Genomic DNA, 20,511 nt, shown 5'->3' with positions numbered 1-20,511 from the left:
GCCGCCGCGGAAACGTGCGTGCCGCCCTAATGGCGCACGGACTGCCCCTGCCATCTGGGGCAGCAATTCGGCATGCTGCTTGGGGCGGCAAAAACAGTGGAGCCGGCCCTGAGAAGGAGCCCGTAATCAGCCCTTGTAACAGCCTCCCGGGGAAGCAGACATGCCAAACCCATGGAAAAAAAACCACAAATTGGGTTTGGTTTTGGCTTAATTAGGTTGCGAGTTGCTTGTTGACTAGTAGCTTCTTTTTTTTTGATCAGCTCCCAGCAAGCAGGGGCTGGGGGAAGGGACTCAGGGGTGCACAGCGGGCCCACCACAGTCCCAGACAGCACACCGGGGGATCTAGTCACACAGAGTGTTGGGGTTCTCAGGCTTTGGCTTGTTTTGAAATGGGATTAGCTGGATTATTTACCACTTGAAAGTTAGCGACTGTGCAAAGAAGCCACAGCCCCACAGCCCCCCTCCCCCGCAGACCCCTGGAGCAGCAGAACGGAGCTACCAGGCCGGAGCTAGGAAAAGAGCCAGCGCACTGGCCTCGGCCCCAGCGTCTCCACGGGGCGGAGCCAGGCCGCCAGCACCCAGTACAGAGGGAGCCGGGCTCCGCCTCCCTGCCTCGTGACAGGTCGGGGGCGGAGCTCGGGGATCGTTTGACCCGGTCCCGCCCGGGCGGCTCATGATGCAGGGACAGCGCCGAGCCATGGAGCCAGCCCGGCTGTTCCTGGGGCTCCTGGCCGTCTCCGCGGCGCTGGCCGCCTCCAGCCTCCACCAGCGCCCCCCGCAGCCCGAGCTCCTGCTGGAGGAGGAGGAGCCGGAGCTGGGCGAGTCCCCCTCCGGCTCTCTCTGGCCTCTGCCCCGCTCGCTCCGCATCCTCCCGGACCAGCTCCAGCTAGCCCCGACCCGCTTCCAGCTGGTGCACGGCCCGGGCTCCACGGCGGGGCCCGGCTGCGCCCTCCTGCAGGACGCTTTCCGCAGGTGAGTGGCCCGGCCGGCACGCCCAGGCCGAGATGGGGCGGCGGCGGATCGGGGGCTCGTTCTGCGCCCTGCATGGTCCGGCTGGGGGTCGCGCTCCTGCAGCTCCCCGTTGCTGTGGGGTGAAAAGCAGAGCGACTTATCGGGCAAGCGCCTGCTGCGGGCAGATAAACCTGCCAGTGGCCAAACGGCCGCTGAAAGCGACTTCCTTCTCCCTAGGTGCAAGCTAAGCACAACGGAGGGGAGGGACATCTGCACTTCAAACCTCCCCGGACTGTCTGTCTCTCCTGATTGTTTTTATAGGATAGCTGCTAATTGGGGGTGGGAATTAGCCTGAAAATTCTGTGCCCTGGTTCCCTGTACAAAATTTCCCCAGTTCCATTGCACTGGTCCTGGGCACCGAGGGGGGGGATGGAGAGGCCACTACTCACTTGAGAGCTTCCTTCCCTGGCTTTGCTTCCTATGCAGGTATTACGAGTACATCTTTGGTTATTCCAAATGGCAAAATCGGGGTCAAAGACCGCTTCCCACTGGCACAGAGTTATTTCAGCTTCAAGTCATAATTGGTTCCAAAGACTCCGAGTGTGACAATTATCCCACCATCTCATCGAATGAGGCTTGTGAGTATCTGACCTTGAATGAACTGTGTCTAACTGGGGGAGGAAGGAAAAGTCCATTGGAATCATACACTTCAGCTTTCTGTAGGTCAGCTTTTTTCTTTCCACAGCTATAAGCCATTCAGAATTTCCTGACTAGCACTTGTTTTCCAATGTAATAGTTATCTGAATGTAATAGTTAGCAGCATATTTAAAGGTTTACTCACTCAAGCTGTAAAAAGACCTTGAAAACCTCTCACAATTGTAGAAGCCTGATACCGATTGCTGCTTTTACAGCTCTGATGAGTTTTTTACTTATCTTACGAGATAAGTTGGTGAGTGACTTCTTCAGTTTACATTTCAGGTAAACAGTTAAATGGTGGAACTCTTAGAACTTGTCTATGCTTGCCCACGCTTGTGGTGGCGCATAGGGTACACGTAGCTATGTGCTGCAGCGAAAGGCAGGTTGTGTCCATGGTCACTGTGAAATGCTCTGGCAGTGGGGAAAAGCTCTGACAGCTGGAGACTTTCCCCGCTGCCTCCCACTGCCAGAGCCTTTACCCCCTTCCACAGTCTTTCACTATGGCGGGGAAAGGCTCCAGCAGTATGGAGGCAGCAGGATGCTACCCTGCTAAAAATAGCAGCGTAGACATGGGAGGCACTGCTTTGATCCAGAGAGAGCTGTGAAGGGAGCTATATATATCCTAGGGTTCAGATGTGTAGGGCACTCTGCTCGCTTAAGCAGTGCCTCACTGTCTACCCTGTTGTTTATACCTTTGCTAGCTGGGTGTACAGTGTCTGTATTGTACATGTTGCCCAAGTGTAGCTCTACCACTAATAATAATTGTTATAGAGCCTGTGGTAACTGACACTTCCCCATATCTAATTCTGCAGAACAAGATTTAGAAATATTCAAGACTTAAACATCTGTTCAAATTCTGGAAGGTGGGGGAGGGATGGTTTTACATCTTCTTACTTACAGATCTACTTCCTTCTTGAAATCACTACATATGCAGTTGCGGTAACCGTTCTTAGCATAAACACTGCAGTGTTTAAATCTCAAGAAATATAGGAAGTATTTACTGCAATTACTTTCTTATTGCAACATTGTACATCTACTTACTTTTCTTCCATTGGGTGAAACTTGTCCTTTTCAGTAACAAAATAAATTTTCATTATTAATAAATATATTAGTGCATGAATGCAAAGTTGTAACAGTACAACACCACCGCTTAAAAGCAGTGGAAGTCAGAATTAAAAGTTGTTAAAGAAAAGGTTAGGCTTTGTAGAGTCCTGTTCTAGCACTATGTCTGTTAAAGTCATTATTATCTTTTGTTTAAAGTTAACTAATCCCTATTTTATCTTGTTGAGACAATAACTTGTATTTTGTCCATTTCCATCAAAGATCAGTTAAGTGTAACAGAACCTGTGGCAGTACTGAGGGCAGAAAAGGTCTGGGGTGCATTAAGAGGTAAGCTGACATTTTACATGCTGCTCTCTAAGGGTTTCAATACCTCAGAGTGAAGTACACTTCTACCCCAATATAACATTGTCCTCAGGAGCCAAAAAATCTTACTGCGTTATAGGTGAAACCGCGTTATATTGACTTGCTTTGATCCGCCGAAGTGTGCAACCCCGCCCCCCCCCCCCAGAGCACTGCTTTACCGCGTTATATCCGAATTTGTGTTATATCGGGTCATGTTGTATCGGGTAGAGGTGTATTTTGTTCCTGTTTGTATAACACTGGTCTACAATTTTTGAGAAGTCGTCTGCTTCAGAGATAAAATGTGCTATTTATTATATATTTTGATGTGCTGAATTCAAATATGACAATTAAAACAACTGATTGGCTACTGTTTCTAAGATATTTAAGTTTTTACATTTTATGTCTATTATATATATATATGTAGATAGTAGAGTTTTAATCATAAATTGTAAACCTAGGTCTTTTCATGTGTTTATGGTTGCTTTACATGATAATATTTCACCTGTCCTGATTATGTAACACTTTAAAAATCAGCAAAAGGGTTATATAAATCAAATTTATTATGAAACAAAAGGCAAAAAACTATTCTGTACATAGTTTAGTCCTATTCAGTGTCTACTTGGCGCTTCTTGGCTTGTCTCTTGTATTCATTAAATGGAGCATCTCTTGTCACTGTCCAGCAATAGTCTGCAAGCATTGATGGGCTCCATTTGCCCTGATAGCGTTTCTCCATTGTTGCAATGTCCTGGTGAAATCGCTCGCCGTGCTCGTCGCTCACTGCTCCGCAGTTCGGTGGAAAAAAATCTAGATGCGAGTGCAAAAAATGTATCTTTAGTGACATGTTGCAACCAAGGCTTTTGTATGCTTTGAGGAGGTTTTCCACCAACAACCTGTAGTTGTCTGCCTTGTTGTTTCCGAGAAAATGTATTGCCACTAACTGGAAGGCTTTCCATGCTGTCTTTTCCTTGCCACGCAGTGCATGGTCAAATGCATCATCTCGAAGAAGTTCACGAATCTGAGGACCAACAAAGACACCTTCCTTTATCTTAGCTTCACTTAACCTTGGAAATTTTCCACGGAGGTACTTGAAAACTGCTTGTGTTTTGTCAATGGCCTTGACAAAGTTCTTCATCAGACCCAGCTTAAATACTAAATACATGGAGATATCCTATCTCCTAGAACTGGAAGGGACCTTGAAAGGTCATTGAGTCCAGCTCCTTGCCTTGATGTGTAAGGGTGGTAACAAAATCTTCCTTGATTCAACAAGTGGTGGATGCTGAACACTTTTCCTCCCAGGCTCCAATGACTGTCGGAGTGGCCAATCTTTCTTGATGTAGTGGGAATCTCTTGCACGACTATCCCATTCACAGAGAAAACAGCAGTACTTTGGGTATCCAGTCTGCAGACCAAGCAAGAGAGCAACAACCTTCAAATCACCACAAAGCTGCCACTGATGTTGGTCATAGTTCATGCACCTCAAAAGTTGTTTCATGTTGTCATAGGTTTCCTTCATATGGACTGCATGACCAACTGGAATTGATGGCAAAACATTGCCATTATGCAGTAAAACAGCTTTAAGACTCATCTTCGATGAAGCAATGAACAGTCTCCACTCATCTGCATCGTGAACAATGTTGAGGACTGCCATCACACCATCGATGTTGCTGCAGGCTTCTTCCATGAAGAAGAATGGGACAAGATGCTTTTGACGGTCACGGAACATGGAAACCCTAACATCACCTGCCAGGAGATTCCACTACTGTAGTCTGGAGCCCAACAGCTCTGCCTTACTCTTGGGTAGTTCCAAATCCCTGACAAGGTCATTCAGTGCACCTTGTGTTATGAGGTGTGGTTCAGAGGAGGAGGATGGGAGAAAATGTGGGTCCTGTGACATTGATGGTTCAGGACCAGAAATGTCATCCTCTTCCTCTTCCTCGTCTGACTCAAGTGAGAATGATTCTGGTGCATCAGGAACCGGCAGTCCTTCTCCGTGGGGTACTGGGCGTATAGCTGATGGAATGTTTGGATAATGCACAGTCCAGTTTTTCTTCTTTGACACACCTTTCCCAACTGGAGGCACCATGCAGAAGTAACAATTGCTGGTATGATCTGTTGGCTCTCTCCAAATCATTGGCACTGCAAAAGGCATAGATTTCCTTTTCCTGTTCAACCACTGGCGAAGATTTGTTGCACAAGTGTTGCAGCATATGTGTGGGGCCCACCTCTTGTCCTGATCTCCAATTTTGCAGCCAAAATAAAGGTGATAAGCTTTCTTAACCATAGTGGTTATACTGCGCTTTTGTAATGCAAAAGTCACTTCACCACAAACATAGCAGAAGTTATCTGCACTGTTCACACAAGTACGAGGCATCTCTGCTCACTTTGGCTAAAGAGAAATGTGTCCCTTTGCAAAATCAAACACTGACAAATAAGAGAGCATGACACTGTATGATTTCTAGAACTGATATAGGGCAATTTGTTCAGCAGAGTGATGTACGTGGCAAGAAAACCATAGAACTACTAAAAGCGTACTCTGAATTGTAGCTACTAAATGAACGTCTTTGAGTGAAAACACCTATCAAGATTTTTATTATGCTGTTTAAGGTTCTGTTTTCCTATAACTTGTGGAAGAAGGATGTTGTCCAAATCCTTCTGAAACTTGAAACTGAAAATGAGTGTTCACACTGAATCTGGAATTTCTTCCATTATGTAACTCTTTTCTCTGCTAATATTTGAAAATAGAATTGGACATGTCAGTATCTTGGAATTTTCTGGCTCATAAGCACAAGCTTAGTGAAATCCTCCTGTATTACTCTGGAGGGCTGTATGTGTGAGGGTTTCCATTCCTTTACAAGGTTAATTTGGTGCAGTGGAGCAGTCTTAGTACATTTAAATTTAATATACATAGAATAGTGGAGAGATGTTTACCTTATCTTCAGAATTAGCAGTTTCCTCTTCCCAATTAACGTAACTAAAGTTGGGTCTTGGAGGGAACTGATATGCAGTGTACAGTGGAGAGGAGAACGTATCTCAAAAGATGACTGAAGCATGCTTTTTAGCTATGTAAACTACAATAACTGGTGATGGTCTCATGTTTGACTGTGTTTTAGTGACCTAAGTATTTGGATTGTTCTTCACAAACCTCAATCTCTTTGATTCTTCTAGGTTTGGAAACCTTCAGCCAGTTGGTCTATGAAGATGACTATGGGAGTGTGAGTATAGCTATTAACTAAAAACACATTCTTGGTAGCAACAGAACCACATACTGCTATTGCTAAGAGACACTTCTACAGATCTTTTAGACTAGAGGCTGCATTGATGATCCTCCCTAAATGGTCTCCGAAGCTAGTTAATATAGACTTCTCACTTGATGTTTGGTTAACTTAAAACTTTAGAGGTGTTATCTCTTTGAGCTATATTTCTGTACACTGCACTATAGCTGAACTTAATGGTAAATTTATGACAATTTGTTATAGAATAACATCTTTTTAATTCTTCAAATCCTGTTTGTAATAGTTCGTTATCAATGAATCAGAAATCACTGACTACCCAAGATTTGCTCACAGAGGAATCTTACTTGATACATCAAGACACTTTCTACCCCTCAAAAGTATTCTTACAAACCTGGTAAGTTGGCATTTTGTAGTAACCAGTGGTTTTTCCTCAAATGTCTGCTCAGTTCCTATTATACACCTTATCTTGACAAATTCACTACATCTGTCACTGTAAAACAATAACTTTATAAAATAATCATAGGTGGTTAATTGTTAAGAAAGCAATTAATGCTAGAAACCTGGAAATATTAAAAACCGCTTATTTCCGTTACTAGGCAACTTAGAATTGCCTAGAAGTGTCTTGGTCTAGTTTCCTCTCTGTCTGGACATACAGCATGCTTTAACTTGTAAATTTCAATGTAAAAAGAAACTGATGGGGTGGATTGACTGATGAAAATACTCTAGATTTACAACAGAGGGACTAACATCACTTGGCACAAATATTCTTCATAACTTTATTTAAATACAAATGGCTACACTAACGGACCAGAAAACTGAAATGTTTGGGGGAGCGTAACTTGTTCAGTATCTACATGCATATAAAGGTAAAGGCACATTCAAAAACAACTATTTAAAAAATGAGAAGGAGCAGCAAAAGTTCTCTCCTACCATGTAGTAGTATCAAAGAAGTTGAATTTCCCCAGTAGTAGATGGGATAATGTATGGCCCTTAATTATTTAAGGGAGTGGGCAAGTGAGCCCTTGTTAAATTAATATTTTTAATTTAGGCCATCTCTTCAGGGCGATGGGAATAGAGCTATTGGAGGGGCAGTGTGGTTTGGTGGCTTGAATAAGTGGACTTGAAACAGGGAAATCTGGGTTATGTTATATACTGATTTTATTGCGAGATCCTGAACAAATCACAATCTCTCTTCTTCCACTTCTTCCAACTGAAAGGGGAGATACTTGTCCCCCTTTGTAAAGCACTCCTGAGGTTTTAGTGAGTTTCTTCTGTCCACGTCTTTCCTGCTCTGCAACTCCCATCCTGGGTGCTTCTCTTATCCCCATACAAAGAAGAGGACAGCTGCTATAGGAGAAGCCCCTGAAGTCCTGGCCTCAGGTCCCCCTCTTTTGAGGAGTTGATTCATAGCCCTTACTTCCTAATCAAACAGGAAGTGACCTCTGCATCTATATCATGATCCTACAAAGAGGAAATTGGCCATGAGTTGAGGCGGGGAAAGAGATGAAAATGAAACAGACTAAATATTTTAAAAAGTTTCTGAAGTGGTTCACAGACGAAATTGGATTAATGTGTATAACCACATTGTAAGTGACTTAATTATTGTTTTAAGTAATAGTGACAAGTAGCTTTCCTTTTGATTGTACTTTACAAAGTGCAACCCACTTCAATGTAGTTGTTTTAACACATTCAACAAGGGTTTTTATTAAAGTTAATCTTGATGCACTAACATTCTGGATCCTTCAGGAGATCTTGTAATCTGATTTGCAAATACAACTTCTTCACAGTATTCAGAGAGAGCCATGGGGGCACAGCATTCACGGTTTCTGGCCTCCTAAAAACATTTTTTCTCCCATCAAGTTGTCTCTTCTAACCACTAACTGCACAATTGAGGAATGATGTGGATACTCTTGACAACTTAACTTTTCCAGATTGGGTGGTGTCTCTCTCCAGCCTATTATATAGAGGCTGTGTCTACATGGCTCCACTATTTGGACTGTGGGGGTATGAACAGCAGTATTCATTAAAGTGCTACACTGTAACTCCCCTGTGTGGATGCTGTAGGCACAAACTAAAAGGTGCCTATAGTTTGTGCCTGCAGTGTCCAATGGGGGAGTTACAGTGTTGCACTTCAATGCATACTGCAGTTCACACTCCAGTCCAAATGGTCGAGCTATGTAGACAAATTTTAAGATTACTAGGCTTTTTTCACTCTGACCTAATCTGAAGTTGAGCCTACTGTGACAAAGTTCCTCCTCTATCTTGGTGGGTCCTGTGCTTATTGGCGGATTTTCCTGCCTCAGAGATTCACCATGTGGGTTGGGGAACAGCCCAGAGACCTTCCCCTCTGGAAGAACCCACAGTCCAGGTCAATTGGGAGGTTTGGGGGGAATCCGGGCCCGCCCTCTACTCCGGGTTCCAGGCCAGGGCCCTGTGGATTGCAGCTGTCTATAGTGCCTCCTGTAACAGCTGCGTGACAGCGACAACTCCCTGGGCTACTTCCCCATGGCCTCCTCCAAACACCTTCCTTATTCTCATCATAGGACCTTCCTCCTGGCGTCTGATAACGCTTGTACTCCTCAATCCTCCAGCAGCACACCCTCTCAGCTCCTTACACCTCTTGCTCCCAGCTCCTCACACTCGCACCACAAACTGAAGTGAGCTCCTTTTAAAACCCAGGTGCCCTGATTAGCCTGCCTTAATTGATTCTAGCAGCTTCTTCTTAATTGGCTCCAGGTGTCCTAATTAGCCTGCCTGCCTTAACTGGTTCTAGGAGGTTCCTGATTACTCTAGTGCAGCCCCTGCTCTGGTCACTCAGGGAACAGAAAACTACTCAGCCAGTGACCAGTATATTTGCCCTCTACCAGACTCCTGTACCCCACTGGTCTGGGTCTGTCACACTACCCTTTGAGGGTAATGCATTTAAAGGAACAGCAATGATGTTAAACCAATCTCTAAGATTTCAGGTTCACTTCTTCAAACGGATCGATGTTGTAGTGGAAAGGAATATATTTGCCAATAGCTGTGCTATAGCACATGCAACACTGGTTCCCCTCCTTTCCCTCCATACTCCTGCAACCTAGTTTATTTGGTAGAGGAAATATGTACCTGGGATCATGTAGAGAAGCCTTTGAATATGAGAATATATAACTTCCTCAATTCCTTATTGCCTTTTTTGTTGTTGTTGCTTTTTTTAAGACTGAATCATGTGCTTAAAGTCTTTTTCACTATTTACTGCAGTTTACCTGTAACAACTCTGATGCGTTTAGAGCTAAGTCAGCTGGTATGTCGACTCAGTGTGTGTTTGACCTCTAAAAGGCTTATTTTTAGGATTCTGTTTGTGCCCAGCAAACCAGGTGTTTGTACAGTCAGTAGTTTATAGATTCTCATGCTGCATAGTCTTCAGCATTTCCAGTGAAAATAATACTTGTTGCTCTTTTCTCTGAAAGGGCTGACATCTTAACATTCTACAAAAGTTAGACAAATGTAAGTTGACTCTCTTAAGACTTACATTATTCTTAAAGCTTACCCACATATTTCTTGCTTTCCTAATAATATTTTTCTAAATGCACTAAGTTTGTGGCTCTAATACCCTCCCACCTTCTTGCTTTTTATGTCCTTTCAACTTGCTTTAAAACATGCATAACTTTCCTCTTATCTGTCTAGCTAAACTTCTGTTTGAATTCAGTACTAATCTTCCAGTAATGAATTACAGACAATTACCAATTAAGTTAAAATGCTTGCTCTATCATTAATAAGATGGATAACACAGTTTTGAGAGACTACAAATGGTGTAGGTCTTAACTTGGCTTGAGACAGAACCTGAAAAAGAGATGGCAACTTTGTTTTTTTTATAATCCCCAAAGTGGGGAGCCCCATATATCACATCTAGTCTTAGTACTACAACTCCATATGGAGAACCTGTATTAATGTGGGAAATCTCAATTGTATCCAGTTCCCAGAATGCAAGTATTGCTGCCAAATTAATTGTAAACGTAAGGGGGGGAAACCAAGCCTGATGAGGAAACAACAGACTAAAATTCAATTGGATGCAAAATAAAGTAGAGACTTAAAAACCTGTAGACTGTAGAATCCCCTGGCACACTGCTTGCTTCTAAATACATGATATTTGGGGAGAAGCGGTGGTGATATAATGCTGTCTCACTATAGCACGGCATGGAGGATTCGCAGGATTTGGTGTGAAATTCAAACTCTTCAGTTTCTTAATTTGACAGCTGCTCTCCTATGAGCCAGTCAACTAGAATCAGGTTGACTACCTGCAATGGATGGCTAGAGAGGAACAATAGGAAAAACACCTACATGCAGATACAAAATGCATTTAGGTTTCAAGAATATGTGTGGCAGTGGAGGAGGTGAGGACACTTTGCAATGCTCCATAAGGCACTACAGGATTCTGCAGCTGAACCTAGAGCAGGACCAGTAGTAGCGCCCTTCGAACAGTGATGCAGTGCAGGTGAAGCACTTAACTAAAATGTTAATCTTGCATTGTTTGTTACAGGATGCCATGGCTTTTAACAAGTTTAACGTTCTCCACTGGCACATAGTAGATGACCATTCATTCCCTTACCAGAGCGTCACTTTCCCTGACTTGAGTGGCAAGGTGAGTCAAAAACATCAGTGGGATATTTGAATTTCTTGGCAGGAAATCCTCTACAATAAAATATTTAGGTATCTGTCACATTTTGAAGTTCAACCCAGACCAGTGAGAGGTTGCATTTTTGCTTGACCTATAACCCTGAGTGCCTCAAAACGCTCTGCTGCTGGAGCTTCCTGTTTGGAGTCTTTCAGCCATCAACAAGTATGCACCGAGTGTCCATGTGTTAAGCAGCCCTGTTTCAGCAATTCTGACTCCAGCAGCCTGCTTGTTACACCACAGCCACACTCTGGTCTCCACCAGCCTCTGTTATTACTAGCCGAATTTCCCCCAAACCATCTACCCTGAAATGTCCAGCCCCCTTGTGGATCATTCAGAGCAGTAATAAGTAAGGCTATGTTTTAGTCATGGGTATTTTTAGTAAAAGTCATGGACAGGTCACGGGCAGTACACAAAAATTCATGGCCTGTGACCTATCCATTAACTTGTACTATATACCCCTAACTAAAACTTGGCCCAGGAAGGGGGGGCGGAGTGCGCCGTGGGTGCTCTGGGGTGGCCTGGGACCCCCGCTGGTGCTGGGGGGGCAGGGAAGGTTGGCAGGGCTGGTAGGCTCCACACAGCTTCCCGGAAGCGGCTGGCATGTCCCTGCAGCTCCTACGGGGAGGGAAGGTCAAGGGGGCTCCACGCATTGCCCCTGTCACTAGCACTGGCTCCGCAGCTCCCATTGGCAGGCAGGGGCAGCCCAAACAGCCCCCCCTGAGGTAAGCGGCGCACCCCATCTCCCAGCCCTGAGCCCTCTTCCACACCCAAACTACTGGGTGGGAGGCGGAGGCCCAAGACTGCCCCAGAAGTTGCTGCTGCAGAAGTCACAGAGGTCACGGAATCCGTGACCTCCGTGATAGGCACACAGCCTTAGTTATAAGGTCCATTGCTCCTTTACAAAAACAAAAGCCCAGCAGCTTGTTGCTTTAACTGGAGTTAACAGTAACTTAAATTCAAATGCAGCCCTGGGATGGATTGGATTAAAGTAAAACAAGTTTATTAACAGAAAGAAAGAGGTTTTAAGTGAGCTCAAGTATAAGGGATAAAGACAGAAATCGTTAGAAACAAATAAAAGGGCAAACATGCATCTGAAAGTCTGAATCTTAATTTAGCAAGATACAGTCTTTGTTCAAGTTGGTTTTCTCTCATCCACGGTTGTCGTCTTTCCAATTTTTTGCTGGCTGGCCCGGCCAGGACCCATCACAGAAATCAAATCACTTTGTTTCTTTGACTGAAAGTCAAGGATAACTTAGTGGTTCGCTCCCCCTCTCTTTATAGTTCAGTGAACCTCTGAAATGTATTCTTCTGAAGGGTACAAAGGTGATTAGTTCATGCTGAGTAAAGAAGCCATGAGGTCTGGAAAATAAGGTTCCGTGTTGGTTCCTCCCCTGCTTGTGGTGGCTACTGTGCAAATTATCTCCTTCTGCTGCAGCCTCTAATACAAATGAATTAGTCCATTGAACTTGGGCCCCACCTGGTTTGGGATGTGAGCCACCTTTCTTTGTCTAGTAACAGACCTGCTTATCACCTTTACCTAGGCCCATCTGTCTGTCTTAAACATGTTCTAGTAACATAATATAAAGGGAATTCATAACTTAACCTTACATGTGAACATACAGGCATTTTACAACAATATTAATAATCAGCGTGGTGTTAGTTTTCATGTGATACCTTCCAAGGCATATTTTGTATAAATATTATTGCATTAGTTTGTAAAGTGTGAGTACAGGAGTGCCTAGGGTCACAGCATGTGAACAGTATAAGTGATACATCTAGCTTGGGAAATGGCCTTGAAAAGAGAAACACTGTTTGTTTTTTTTGTCAGTGTTACCTTAAGTTCAGCAGGCATCTGCAGCACCACAGGCTTAGCCCAGTAAATGAAGGTGGTCTTGCACCATACACAGTTTTCACCTAGTTTCTGCAAGATAAGCGTAAGCCTTGCCAATCATGTATAATTCGCATATGCCAGTGGCTTCTCTGCAGTCTTCTATTATCCAACAAGCAGAGCCAATAATGAGATCTCGTACTAACTGATTAATGTTCCAAAATATACTACAGAATATTCATAGCATACTATGAAAGTCTTAAATGACACTTGTTAGTGTACTTCATTATGCTGGTTAGTCACTAATTCACAGTGGGTCACCTTATCAGTAGTGAGGTTCTGCTCTATGCATGACAACACACAAATTTGGCCAAATTTAAATTTTGTTGGATTACTCTGTTATTGGAATTCCATCCTGTTGAGCCTAAGAACACCAAATATGTCTCCCAGCATTCATGCTCTTCTATTAAAAGTTGTTTGACAGCTGCTGATCTTCATATCAAAAATCCAATGGCAGTGCTTGGGGTAGAGGTTTGAAGAACTTATTTAAAATCAAGGTGGGGAGTCCATATGGTGCACTTGGGTCAATTACAGTCTGTCCTGCCTCTTTCCAACCTGCGGGCTGTGGGAGGGAGAGCATATTGCCTCAATGACCAGTTGCATTTTTTTCAATGCCTGTTTCTGCAATTGAGTCACCATTTGGCTGTAACTCTGAGGCTTAAGATCCTGTTTGATAGCCACGAAGGGTCATGTTGTTGTCCGCTGAGAATTCACTTTGTTACTAGCATGTGCTACACCAAGTCAATAACTGGGAGAAGCTCCTGTCACTTTCAAGCTGCAGCTGGGGGGACAGTACAGTGCTCAAACTCAGCACCATAAAATGGACACCATGGTTTCAAATCAGGCAGCAGACGAAAACTGACAACCAGAGACATAGGCCTGGGCTATTCGCATAGCTGAAGTCGAAGTATCTTAGTTTGACTTACCTGGCCATCCTCACGGTGGCGAGTCGACTGCCGTGGCTCCCCCGTCGACTCCGCTTACTTCTCCTGCCGAGGTGGAGTATAGGCGTCAATTCGGGGATCGATTTATCGCGTCTAGACAAGACGCGATAAATCTATCTCCAAAACATCGAACACTACCCGCCGATCCGGCGGGTAGTATAGATGTACCCATAGTAACTTCAAACTGACTCCACCTCTCAACTCAGTCAGCCTTTTCCATTAATTTGGTCTTTCACGTGGCCAGCAAAAGAGCCCATAATGTTTCAGAACCAGTAATGCTGGTATGACCAGATGGACGTGGGGAGAAGTCTAATAAACAATTACTTTGTACTTTGTCACACCCATGACTCTTATAGGAACTGGCTTGTTCAATCAGACTTTTTTGTCACTGGAAATCAGTGACTGATTTCATTTATTAAGCAAGATGTACGGCAGAATAAATCTCTTCTAGTGCAGACCATTCGTTCTTGTTGGATAAAAATGCAGTTCTCCCAGGGCTGGGCTGCCAGACTTATTGGACCATAATTATCCCTGGTGTAATTGCACATTATTTGTGACTTGTTTTCAATCTGAACTGAAGGCATTCCAAAATTTCAATGCCGTATTTTTGCAAGTTCCTTGTATTCTTTATAAACATTCTCTTTAAATGTGAACATTTCACAGGGCTCTTATTCCTATGATCACATCTATACTCCGACTGATGTCCGTCTGGTGATTGACTATGCTCGGTTAAGAGGCATTAGGGTTATCCCAGAGTTTGATAGCCCAGGACATACACAATCTTGGGGGAAAGGTAAGATCCGTGTCTCTCTAACAAGGTTACAAAGGTTAATGCTTGTAATGAAGTGAGGCACAGAGTAATGTGACTATATGAATTACTACCCATGCTCAAAGCACATTATGAAGATTTTGAAACTCTTTTCAGTGAGAGGTAGAAGAATGATAAAAGCCCTGAGAAGGATTCAGTGAAGATCATTCCTTAGTTTGAAAAACAAGTGACATTGGAAGCAATTGAAATCATATGCTAGGTACACGCTGAGCTTTCATTTTCTTGCAGAGTGGATATGCACAAGTGTGGGCATAGGAAAGCACATAAATACAACTATTTATTTCATTATCTGAGTGTGTTAGAATTTTCAGGACTCATCATGACATGTTCTAGTTAAATTGCTGTTGGAATGATGGAGATAGGAAGCTGATTCAGCTTGTGGAATGCTGTTACAGTGAGGAGTGGAGTCTCACTTTGTTGTTTGTTTGAACTTCTTATTAAGGCAGAGTTACAATGAAATGTTAACCTACTACATCATATAGTACTTATTCAGGATCAGGTTAATATTTAAAAAGAAGAACAGGAGTACTTGTGGCACCTTAGAGACTAACAAAGGTGCCACAAGTACTCCTGTTCTTCTTTTTGCGGATACAGACTAACACGGCTGCTACTCTGAAACTTAATATTTAAAGAACTTGACTAAAGATTCTAGCTTACTTGCTGGGGAGCCTTCTTCCTCTGACTGCATTAAAAAGGGTAACCACATTTCTAAATACCTGTCCTCTTTTTGCCACTTCCGTTGGGTATGTATTTGGTGTGAAAGCTTTTCCCTTACAAGGACAGCCTATGTTTTACCCTACCATAGTTCTATAGGAGGAGAAGTCACATTTTTCCAATAACGCGATACTCTACCAAAGCATAGATGACAGCGACGTAGGTCACTTGCAGAAGTTTGGGGTGGCAAACACCAGAGTACTACTTTAAAATAAAATACCAAAACTGATCGTGTACAGGGCATTGAGATCTAGAATTGATGGAGGAGGCCATACCACTTGCAGTTCCCATAGTGTCCATCTTGTATAGGTTTTTATACTGCAATCATCACCAGAGCATCTGAACACCTTCCCATAGTTTATTAAGCAATGTGACCATGCATCTGTCATGTGTTGTTTATTCTCTTATCCTCTCCCCAGAGGGAAAACTGTGTGTGTGGGGCGAAGCATCTTGTTTGGTAGGGTGGTTGTGTGGGGTGTTGTTTGTTTAAATATACCTCTTGCTATGTGTTTATATTAGGGAAGGCAAGGTCAAAGAAAATGTGCATTCTACTTGGAATGGAAAGTCGTGAAGTTTGTGATAGTCCTTAGTTCCTCGGGGAGTTCATTCCACCATCTCTGACAGTCCCTGGGGAGGTTCAGTCTCCTGCACAGACAAGCTTAGTCTTATTATTGAGTGTTTCATTGTGCCAGAGGAGCAAAGTTGTTGACCACGGTCTTTGTCCTAGATCTTTAAACAGTCTTTTAGGTATCTTGGGCCTAGGCCCTAGAATGCTTTCAAGATCAGGACTGAGAGACCCTGAACTCTATTAGAAATTCTATAGGAAGCCAGTGTAGAAAGCGGAAGTCAGGTGTGATGTGCTCAGAGTAGCCTGCATGGTCAAGGAGATGCACTGTAACATTTTGTACTAGGTGGAATTGAGAGCTGATGATTTCATGCCCAGGTATAGCCTGGCATTGGAGGATTTCATGTTACTTTACAGAGTCTATTGGATGAAGTCTGTTCTTCCTCCTGCAATGGAGGGAAACAGGCTCTATTTTCAGCTGGGGAAATGAGACGTGCAGACTCAATGACTTGACCTAACTCTCACAAGAAGCTGGCAGCAAAGCTGGGATTAGGACAGAACTCCTGATTCCCAGTAGTGTGCTTTGGCCACAAGGCTGTCCTTGTTTCTTTGTGCCATTGCTTATAAACAGCCTGGCACTCTTCTTGGGGGTGGGAAGAGGGTAACTTGATTAAGATGTTAGAACCTGTAAGTGCCCTCTGACAAGTACCCAGGAGCAAAGCTTTGGTGGGAAGCAGTAAGGTGGCACTAGTATTTGAAGTGATTCATAATTAGGAGGAGAGAGGAATAAGACCAAGAAGCTGCGTTTGCTAAAAAGCTTTTTCTAAATCCTTAGTCTAGGAATGGTACGTGCTTTTTCTATAGACCTAACTGTGACAGGCCAGGGCAACTGCACCCGTATTTCCCCTTCATGGTCCAGCAAAGTCACCCGCTTTCTGGAGAGCCATGTCTCACCCTAGGGTGACCAGATGTCCCGATTTTATAGGGACAGTCCTGATTTTTGGATCTTTTTCTTATATAAGCTCCTATTACCCCCCACCCCCTGTCCCGATTTTTCACACTTGCTGTCTGGTCACCCTATCTCACCCTGATCAGAAGGGAAAATCTCCAGGCTGCACATTACCCTACCTTCGCTCTGTATGTCCCAGCATGGACAGTCAGTCTAAACATTCCAGATTGCTTTCTCTTCAGAGACTGATAGCAGAATGATTGCTAGAGGTATGTTACCATGAAACACTTCCTATGCAAGTCTACTTTATCTTAAGGTACTGTAAAAAGCAATCCAGAGAAAACCTATCAAAACCAATAAAAGAACTTATGTGCAAGTTAACAAGCTTACCCGAGGTCACCCCACCCGAGGGTTACGTTATGGTTACAAGTTCATTACAGCTTCGGCTCAGAACAAGGTCTTATGAGGCCCCATTAGGCCAAGTCCTTCCAGTCTTCCCCCAAGGATTGGGGCCCTTCATGGGCCAGAGGTCCTGCCTGTTTGCTGGACTGGGAAGAATGCTTTTCTCCAAAACTCTCTTCTTTGTTAGTCTCTGGAGTACCCAGTTTGAACTAGAATATATATATATCTCTGGGGAGCTTCAAGAGATGATAGCAAAGGAAGTATACTAGCATCCCCCTCCCTCCTAGAATAGATACATACAGTGCCACAACACATGCACAATTGCAATTTTAATACAAGGTACCCAAAGGTATTTAACCCTAATTCAATAAGGTTTAGCTTAACTCACCAAAGCTTGCTTTAATTCCATTATGTTTGTTCAGGACATTGTCACTGTCACAATAACCAAGAATTATGGCTCGTGGGCTGATCTGTGGATGACTGGTAGCATACAGAGTACATTCAGATGGGCCACAGAACTGAGTCTCAGTCTTCAAACAGACCATTTCTGCTAGTTTTAGCTTGATCCAGGACTTACGGAGCAACTGCAAAGATACATTTGGGCAGCTAGCCTTAAGCATACCTTTCTGCACCGCAGATGATTATTTTGAGTTGGAGTGTCTGTCTGATCAATTGTGATCAGATTTGCAGATGATAGTACAGTTCTGGAGAAGTGACAGAAGGTCAGAACCGAAATGTAAAGTAACATAGTGATTTAAAAACAGTAGGTGTACAGGCAATGAGAAGAAAGTTGGCATAAAAATCCTACCGTCAGGGAGAAGGAATAGGGAGGGTACAAAATAGATATAATGAAATAGCCATTGCTTTTTACTTTGTCTTAATACTGACAGTTTCCACATAACTTTGCATTGGGTTCTGCAAGGAAAGTGTTCTTAGGACAGGTAGGTGACAAAACCCTCTCCTAAATTAGTGTACAATATTAATGTTCACAACTCGTATCCTAGTTTAGTTCATGTAAGTTGACCCTTCTTGACTTGGTGACTCAGGAGGTGGCAGTCCTGAAAAACTTTTGCTCTCCGTTTCTATGTCTTTCCCTAGTTGCTCTATAGAGGTGTCTTCCTATGCTTAATATTGGGACTGTATGTAGACTTTCAGAGTAGCAAAGTTAGTTACTAGTGGGTTGGGTCGGGAAGGCATGGGGAGTTTTTTTTCTATATTGAATTTTTAGAGCTGCAAAGAAAAATGTGGATGGGAACCTGTGATCTGAAATCAACTTTCTAAGATGTCATCTTGAAAACCTAGCATTGGCTTTGCTTCCGTCCTAGACTCACTGTGGCACTTCCCATCCATAGAGCCCTGCGCAAATACAAAAACATGTATCCACATCCAATCAACAATCCTCAAAAACTGTCATCTCCGCGGATTTGCGGGGCACTAAACAGCTCCACAGGTCACTGCGCAGCACGGACACAAGGCTGTGTCAAGCCCCCAACCACCCCAACTTCTTCCCAGAGACCTCCTGCTCTGCTGCCTGCTCCACCCTTGCCGTACCTCCTTCCCCGCTCCGGGCAGGGAGGCTACAATTCTGGGACCTTCTATGCAGTGCCGCCCTCCCCATGGGGGGCTTGGACATGCCTACGCATTTGCAGCGGCTCTAATGCATGCTGACATTGCCGCCTGCTTGTTTAAAGACCAACCCCACCTTCAAAATAGCACTTGGCTCAGTCCCTTCTGGGAGTTATAGTTTACCTCCTCCCTCAAAGCAAGCTGGGGACTACAACTTCCAGAATGCCCAGCATGCTGCTGCGTGATTCAGAGAGCCGAGCTGGAGCCTGCAGGCTGGGTGACAGCCACTCCGTTCCAGTGAGTGTGTTCTGCAAAGCCTGTACAGATACAAAATTTGTATCCACATCTGACCTGCAATCTGCAAAAATGGTCTGAAGCGGATGCAGATATCCGTGGCTACAAAGTGGATTTGCAGGGCTCTACCCATCCAGGGAAGCATCAGAAGCCGGTTTTCCAGATGGTGGCATGTTCTGTAAATATTTAGGCATTAAACTGGGCATCAGGAAGTCCTGAATTCTAATCTTAACCCAAGTCATTTAACTCCCATCTTCTTTTGCTGATTATATAAAGTAGGAATAATACTTAAACGAGTCTTGGGAGTGCTAATGTTTGTAAAGCATTTTGTCTAATAAAAGAACTAGAAGTTCCACATATCCTCTTAATTGCTTCTTTTATTAGGTCAAAAAGACCTTCTCACACCATGTTTCAATGGAGAGCACCGGAGTGGTTCTTACGGACCTGTAAACCCCATTTTGAATACAACTTATCATTTCATGACTGACCTCTTCAAAGAAATTAGCAGTGTATTTCCTGATGCCTACATCCACTTGGGAGGAGATGAAGTGGACTTCACTTGTTGGTATGATGTGACAGTTCAAAGCATAGAGGCTGGTGCATCTAAAATCTACCTATAGTCAGCAATTACGGCATTCAGTTCAGTGATGCATATGGAAAGCAATGCGGCTTTCCCTGTTTGATGTAAGGGTGGGGTCTCATGACTTGAGGTTTCTTCTAATCATAGCTACGTAACAAGATGCATTATAGGAGGGGTCAGAAACACGTGGGCTGTATGCGGCCCGTGGGGCTATTTCCTGCGGGCCAGCAAGCCCGCGCGCCCCCTCCCCCCCCAGCCTACCTCCAGGCCAGGGGTGGACAAACTACACCCGCGGCATTGCCCCCCTCAAGCCCCGCGCCGCTCCCTGAAGCGGCTGGCATCACGTCCCTGTGGCCGGAGGCGGGGGTCGAAGGGGGGGGGGGGGAAGAGCAGAGGACTTGGTGTGTTGCCCTTGTTTCCAGGCACCGCCCCCCCCGGCAGCTCCCATTGGCTGGGAACGGGGAACCGCGGCCAATGGGAGCTTCGGGGGAGGTACCTGGAGGAACGGCAAGCAGCGCACGCAGCCCTGCGTCCCCCAGGGGCCGCAGGGACATGGTTTCAGCTGCTTCGTGGAGCGGGACCAGGGCCAGGGCAGGCAGGGAGCCTGCCCTGGCCCCGGTGTGCACCACTGCCAGCCCGGAGCTGCTTTAGGTAAGCGGCTCCGGGCCAGAGTCCGAAACCCTCCTGCACCCTGCCCCCCAACTCCCTGCCACATCCCTCCTGCATCCCAACTCCCTGCCCTGAGCCCTCTGTCGCACCCTGCACCTCAACTCCCTGCCCGCCACACCCCTTCTGCATCCTCTGGGGGCACGGACTTCGGGGAAGGGGTTGGAATGGGG

At 44.6% G+C, this 20,511-nt stretch overlaps 1 protein-coding gene and 1 long non-coding RNA gene across 2 annotated transcripts in view; one reads left to right on the top strand and one right to left on the bottom strand.

Annotated features, from left to right (window-relative positions):
* The first annotated feature begins 611 nt into the window (after nucleotides 1-611).
* HEXB (hexosaminidase subunit beta) overlaps nucleotides 612-20,511 on the top strand; it is a 29,514-nt gene continuing 9,614 nt past the window's right edge. Inside the window, exons 1-8 of the mRNA XM_005288261.5 lie at nucleotides 612-972; nucleotides 1,438-1,589; nucleotides 2,971-3,036; nucleotides 6,217-6,263; nucleotides 6,568-6,678; nucleotides 10,804-10,905; nucleotides 14,437-14,566; nucleotides 19,477-19,657. Coding sequence (XP_005288318.2) covers nucleotides 674-972; nucleotides 1,438-1,589; nucleotides 2,971-3,036; nucleotides 6,217-6,263; nucleotides 6,568-6,678; nucleotides 10,804-10,905; nucleotides 14,437-14,566; nucleotides 19,477-19,657 — 1,088 coding nt within the window. The 5' untranslated portion in view covers nucleotides 612-673. The remainder of the gene's footprint in view (nucleotides 973-1,437; nucleotides 1,590-2,970; nucleotides 3,037-6,216; nucleotides 6,264-6,567; nucleotides 6,679-10,803; nucleotides 10,906-14,436; nucleotides 14,567-19,476; nucleotides 19,658-20,511) is intronic.
* LOC135972366 (uncharacterized) lies at nucleotides 7,421-10,809 on the bottom strand. Its single transcript, XR_010588796.1, has 2 exons — nucleotides 10,362-10,809; nucleotides 7,421-7,745 (listed from the first exon to the last, which is right to left on the bottom strand). It is a non-coding gene; the product is annotated as an uncharacterized LOC135972366 (long non-coding RNA).

Source organism: Chrysemys picta, chromosome 6 (genome assembly GCF_011386835.1).
Source record: "Chrysemys picta bellii isolate R12L10 chromosome 6, ASM1138683v2, whole genome shotgun sequence".
NCBI lineage: Eukaryota > Metazoa > Chordata > Testudines > Emydidae > Chrysemys > Chrysemys picta.
Note: the sequence above shows the minus strand (reverse complement) of the source record. Positions and strands in the feature narration are given on the sequence as shown.